Raw genomic sequence first — 6,830 nt, 5'->3', positions numbered from 1 at the left:
CTGAGGGGATAGCCACATTGTAGTTTCCTACTGCTTTGTAGACATTATTGCTGTGCTTCACCAGCATGCCCTGCGGCCACATGCATTCTTTAGTCTGTCTGGAGGCACAGCCCAACAGTGCCCCTTAACCCCAACTCATCCACAAAAGGGTGGGTGAAATACTAGAAGACTGGGCAGGAGGGAATCACCAGGGCTGTCCTCCCATTTCTATCATGCTCTTAAACAACTTATGAGTCAAAAAAGAAACCTTTGTAATAAGATTACACAAGTAATATTGGAAAATTTCTGAAGAGAAATGAAACAAAAACACAGTGTAATGAATCTTATGGGATACAGAGAAAGCAGTATGAAGAGGGAAGATTATACAAGTAAACACTTATATTAAGGAGAATCTGTCAAATAAACAACCTAACTTTATACCTCAAAGAACTAGAAGAACAAATTAAAGTTAGCAGAGGCCGGGCAGGACTTACTCTCTTGAGGGAGCGGGAGAGGTGAGAGCGCCCGCGGGCTCAGGTCCCCAGGGCCGCCGCGCCGAGGCGGGGCCCGGGGACGAAGGAGAGGTCGTGGCGAACAGCCGGCGGGCTCGGGAGGCGGGGCGGCGGTCCACCTGGGCGACGAGGCAGCCATTGCCGACGCCTCGAGACTCCTCCCCACCCGGCCACCTACCCGCCCTCTCGCGGCGGGCTCCTGCGCGGCTGCTCTTCCCTGGCCGGACGGAGAGCGGCAGTATCTCGCCGCCGGGCGCGCTCGCCGCTTCTACCCTCGCGGCGCAACTGCTCGCTAGCCCGGCGCGGCGCCGGAGAGCACAGTGGCGCCGGCGGGAAAGGGTTACGGACCCGCGGCGCCGCCTTGTGCTCTCGGCTACGCGGCACCGGCTTCGACGCCCTCGGCCCGCTGCAGGAGCAGTAAGAAGACATGTTGGGTATCAACAAGAGCTGTAGAGTTTGCATATATCAACCGTGGCCTTAATGAGCATGTTGCCAGCAGAGATGCTAGACAGACAGAACATGTTGCTGGTGGCTGCCATATTGACAGTGCAGTTCTGGAAGGTGGAGAGAGCTATGATAGAAATTTAATTAAAAGGTCTTTTTACTGCTGGATTGTGCAAGATATTTAACGCTGTTTTGTTTGAATTATGACTTAAATATCAAACATTTTAACTAAGAAAAGGTGAACATTTTAGTTTTGAAAGTCAGAATGCCAAGGCAAAGGAAAAATCTTGGGGGAAATCCTTTTCGGAAGACTGCAAACCCTAAGGAAGTTGTATCCCGTGTTGCTATTCGTGAGGAGCCAACCACTACTCTTCCTTCCATGGGTGAGACAAAAGTTGATCAGGAAGAACTCTTCACCAGTATCTCAGAGATATTTTCTGATCTGGATCCTGATGTAGTGTATTTGATGCTTTCTGAATGTGATTTCAAAGGGAACATTAATTGGGTGCTTACTAGGTGCCAGTTCTTGTACACAACACTTTTTCATGGATTATCTCATTTAATCCCCACAACAACCTGTGAGTTGAAAATGCTATGGATTGTCTATTAGAATTATCTGCCACTGATACCAAGACAGAAGAATCATCTTTATAAAGTTTCGTTGTTTCTGAGAACCAAGTAGGTGCAGCAGAAAGTGAAATAATGGAAAAACGTCCTGAAGAAGAGAGTGAAGTTTCAAAAATGGATTCATTTTTGGACATGCAGCTAACTGAAGACCTGGATTCTTTAATACAGAATGCTTTTGAGAAATTGAACTCTTCTCCTGATGACCAAGTATACTCACTTTTGCCTTCGCAAGATGTTAATAGTTTTAATGACCCGAGTGAGTTTGTAAATTTTGATTCCAGTAATATGACTCCTATTTTTTCTACACAAAATATGAATTTAAACAGTGAAAATTTAGAGAATTCTGCCTCTACGTTAAGTTTAAGTCCATTACCTTCACATTCAGTTTTGAATGAGTCCAGATGTTTTATAAAGGATAACACATTGGCTTTGGAAGGTAACCACCGAGAAGATTCTCTTCTTAGTAATTCTTTAAATGTAACAAGTGACTCCATCATGGGCGATAGCAGTCTCAATCAAAAACAGAAAGAACTTTTAGAATCTGAGTATGTTGAGGCTCAGTTCTCTCAAACCCCTGTAGATTTGGATGCCAGTGAACCTCAGCCTTCTCTAAACCTTCCAGGGCTTGATTTACCAGGTATGGGTGGGGATCAGAAATCTATTCCAATGTCTGATATGTTTCTACCTTCCGAAGGGTTCAACTTCAAGCCACACAAACATCCTGAACTGCCAACTAAGGGGAAAGATGTAAGTTACTGCCCAGTACTCGCTCCTCTCCCCTTACTGTCGCCTCCTCCACCTCCACTGATGTGGAATCCAATGATTCCTGCGTTTGACCTCTTCCAAGGAAACCATGGCTTTGTAGCTCCTGTTGTAACCACAGCTGCACACTGGAGATCTGTCAACCATACATTTCCACCCTCAGTTATTTCTCACACTTCCCCAAAAAAAGTATGGAGAAATAAAGCTGGAACAAGCCCTTATCAAGTACAAGAAACCTCAGTTTCTCAGATTGTAAGAAAAAAGACATCTTATGTTGGACTAGTTCTTGTTCTTCTCAGAGGACTTCCAGGATCTGGAAAATCTTTTTTGGCAAGGACTTTGCAAGAGGATAATCCAAGTGGAGTCATTCTTAGTACTGATGATTTTTTTTTATAAATGGACAGTACCAGTTTGATGTAAAGTACTTAGGAGAAGCACATGAATGGAACCAGAATCGTGCAAAAGCAGCATTTGAGAAGAAGGTATCTCCTATAATTATAGATAATACAAACCTACAGGCTTGGGAAATGAAACCATATGTGGCTTTGTCTCAGAAGCATAAATATAAAGTCGTTTTTCAGGAACCAGACACATGGTGGAAGTTTAAACCAAAGGAACTTGCAAGGCGTAACATTCATGGGGTAAGCAAAGAAAAAATAAGAATGTTGGAACATTATCAACGTTTTGTTTCAGTGCCAATAATTATGAGTTCTTCGGTTCCAGAGAAAATTGAACGTATTGAGTTGTGTGCATAGTCTTGTGAGGACAGAAGTACTAGCCCAAGAGACAAAGAAGATACTATCTCTGAAAAAGCAGAAAATGTTTTACCTTTATCTTCGAAGCACCTAGAATTAATTGAAGAGAAGAATCTTGATGTAACCAAAGAAACAATGTTACCTGAGAATGTTACATATCTCTCAAATGCAGATTTAAACAAAAGAAGAAAAGAAATAAGTTATATGAATCCTAGCATTCAAAGTGCTTTAATTCTGGAAACTCCACACATGTATTTTTCTGACTCTGAAAGCAAACTACAAGCAACAGACAAAAGTGAAGAAGACCAAATAGAAATGATGGCCGTAAAACAGTATAGTAAAACCATCACAGATAGTTCTGTAGAGAGATTATCACCTAGTATTTGCTGTGGTGAAAATAATCAAGAAGACTGTGATTTTGCAAATACTGGACCTCTTCAAAATGAAAAATCCTCACCCTGTGAAATACTGAAAGAAAGAGCAACAGTAAAGAAAAAAGCCTGTGGGAAACAAAAAAGCAAATCAACTTTGGAAAAATTCCCAAGACATGAGCTATCAAATTTTGTTGGTGACTGGCCAGTTGATAAGACTATTGGTCAGAGGACAAAAAGGAACAGAAAAATGGAAAAAACTTCATCTGTACAAAGTGACAAAAAGTATAATTACCTTCAGTCACGTAAAGTATTAGATAACAGTGTATCTGTGAATATAGATGGTGTTCAGCAACGAGGATCTCCGCATGAAAGTGTAGAGGATGGCAGAAAGTCACAATGTGATGATGCTTCAGAGCCACTCAATAGCTATAAATATGATGCTTATAAAAGTAATGAAAAAAATTCATTCAGCATGGGTGACTGGCCTTCATCTGATTCTTTAGCTCAGAGGGAACACAGATCAAGAAGGCCAAAGACTGGTTTAAGTGAGCCCAACCTAGAAATTGGAACAAATGACAAAATGAATGAAATATCCTTATATACAGCACATGAGGCCTGCTGGGGCATAAGCCCTCAAAAACTAAAGATGTTGGGTGGCTCCAATCTAGGAAGTTCTGAAATGCTACCCAGTGTAATGACCTGTGAGAGTCAGACTTGTCTAAGTAAAATGAGTCATGGGAACACACATCATTGCCTCTTACTTTTACCAATAATGCACCAACTATTTCTGGAGTAGTAGAACCACAAATGTTAGCTGAAATTCAAGAGGGAATGCCTAAGAGAGATGCTGGAAAAGAAGTAGGCATGTGTACTCAGACTGAACCACAGGATTTTGCTCTTTTATGGAAAATAGAAAAGAATAAAATCAGCATTTCAGATTCTATTGAAGTATTAACAGGAAGATTAGATGGATTTAAGCCAAAAGCTTTCAATATTAACACAAAATCAGACGTTCAAGAAGCAATTCCATATAGAGTAATGTATGATAAAAGCACATTTGTTGAAGAAAGTGAGCTTACCAGTGCAGATGAATCTGAAAATCTTAACATTCTTTGTAAACTATTTGGATCCTTTTCATTAGAAGCCCTGAAAGACTTATATGAGGGGTGTAATAAAGATATTATTTGGGCCACAAGCCTTTTTGTTGGATTCTGAAACTAAATTATGTGAGGATACAGAATTTGAGAATTTCCAAAAATCGTTCGATGGATCACAAATTGGGCCTTTTTCTCTGGGGTTGAATTTGAAAGAAGTTATTAGCCAAAGAGGAACTTTAGAGAATTTGAATTCTCCTATGCCAGAGTTTTGCCATGGGACTGGTATTAGTAATGCTAACTCACAGTCTAGTTGTGATGCAGAAAGAAGAAACTCAGAGCAGGCAGAAATGAGAGCTGTTACTCCTGAAAACCCTGAATCAATGAAAAGTATTTTTCCCCGTGCTGCTGTGGGTCTAAAGAATAATAATGACATACTTCCTAACAGCCAGGTGGAACTTTTATATAGCAGTAAGCAGTCCTTTCCAGGTATTCTAAAAGCTGCTACCCCTAGAGATACGAGTGCAGCAGAGAAAAACCTAGTAGTCACAGAGATTGGAGACAACAAACATTCGATTTCTCTGATATTTTTAACTTTGCATCTAGTACTTCAAATCTTGAATTAAATGAAGAAATTTATTTTACTGACTCTTGAAATAAAGAGAAATGAAAATCTTCTAAAGGATTATGTGAAATTTTTAGACACACAAGAATTTATGAATGAAGATGAGCAGGAAATGGAGGAAATTCTAATGGCAGGAAGTGGTTTATCAACTGGAGTTAGTGAGGAAGATTAAAACCGAGATATTGAATCCCACTGCAGTGATGGCCAGATCTCTGACCATAGACTGTCTGGAATTGGCATTACCCACTGAACTGGCTTTTCAACTTAATGAATTATTTGGTCCTGTTGGTATTGATTCAGGATCTCTAACAGTTGAAGATTGTGTGGTTCATATATATCTGAACCTGGCCAAAGTGATTCATGAGAAATGGAAAGAATCTGTAATGGAACGACAAAGACAAGAAGAAGTGTCTTGTGGCAAGCTTATGCAAGATCCTTCCTTGGTTGGACATACTGGTCTTGATAATCCTGAACAAAAATCATCTCAGAGAACAGGCAAAAAGTTACTGAAGACTTTAGCAGCACCTGAAATGCTATCTTTATTGGATCATTGGAATATTCAAACTAAAAAAGTATCACTCAGAGAAATAATGTCAGAAGAAATTGCCTTACAGGAAAAACATAATTTGAAAAGGGAGAGACTTATGTTTGAAAAAGATTGTGCCACTAAACTAAAGGAGAAGCAGCTCTTTGAGATATTTCCAGGCATTAACCAAAATTTTCTGGTGGATATTTTCAAAGACCACAACTATTCATTAGAACACACAGTGCAATTTCTAAACTGTGTTTTTGAAGGGGACCCTGTAAAAGCAGTTGTAGCTCAAGAGTTTGTTCACGAAAATGAGAATGTCACATCTCATACTGGCCAGAAGTCTAAAGAGAAAAAGCCAAGGAAATTAAAAGAGAATGAAGAAACACCAAGCGAACTGTCTTTCCAAGACTGTGAGTACCCAGACTATGATGACTACAGGGCAGAGGCTTTCCTTCACCAACAGAAGAGGATGGAGTGTTACAGCAAGGCCAAAGAAGCTTATCGGATAGGGAAAACACATGTCGCCACCTTTTATACCCAGTAGGGTACTCTTCATGAACTGAAGATGAAAGAGGACAATCACCTTGCTGCTGTGGAGATCTTTGAGAAAGTCAGTGCCTCACTGCTGCCACAGAATGTTTTAGACCTCCCTAGGCTGCATGTGGAGGAAGCTCTAAATCATTTGATGAAAGTTTTAGAAAAGAAGACTGAAGAATTTAAACAGAATGGTGGGAAGCCCTATTTGTCTGTGATTACGGGGAGAGGAAACCACAGCCAGGGAGGATTTGCTCGCATCAAACCAGCTGTCATTAAACACGTCATAAACCATAGTTTCAGGTTCTCTGAAATTAAACCAGGGTGCTTGAAAGTCATGCTAAAGTTAAAGAAATGTCCTTGAATTAGAAGTATGAAGGTTTGTAGGTTAAAATTACTTTTATTTGCAGTAATTCAGTCAATTCTACCCTAAACATGTGTTTTATTATAAATAATATTCAGGTATGAAAAAAATTACTATGTTTTTCAAAATCCAAGAGAGGTGTTTTTTTTTTTCATTAAATGAAATCTAATGCAAATATATTGCCTGTTAAAACTATTACAGAGAAATTTTATTGATTACAAAATGTCT

At 40.0% G+C, this 6,830-nt stretch overlaps 1 protein-coding gene across 1 annotated transcript; it reads left to right on the top strand.

Moving 5' to 3' along the window:
* Positions 1 to 1,011: 1,011 nt before the first annotated feature.
* Positions 1,012 to 6,830, top strand: LOC105709820 (NEDD4-binding protein 2-like). The gene is given in 8 exon segments (XM_064373466.1): positions 1,012 to 1,424; positions 1,517 to 2,706; positions 2,709 to 4,190; positions 4,193 to 4,653; positions 4,655 to 5,120; positions 5,123 to 5,195; positions 5,197 to 5,341; positions 5,343 to 6,830. Coding segments are annotated over 8 exon segments (5,301 nt in total). The 5' UTR covers positions 1,012 to 1,200; the 3' UTR covers positions 6,603 to 6,830.

This window comes from Aotus nancymaae, unplaced genomic scaffold (genome assembly GCF_030222135.1).
Source record: "Aotus nancymaae isolate 86718 unplaced genomic scaffold, 86718_ANA_hifiasm-v0.15.2.pri h1tg000009l, whole genome shotgun sequence".
Classification (NCBI taxonomy): Eukaryota; Metazoa; Chordata; class Mammalia; order Primates; family Aotidae; genus Aotus; species Aotus nancymaae.
This window is presented reverse-complemented; position numbering and strand designations above follow the sequence as displayed.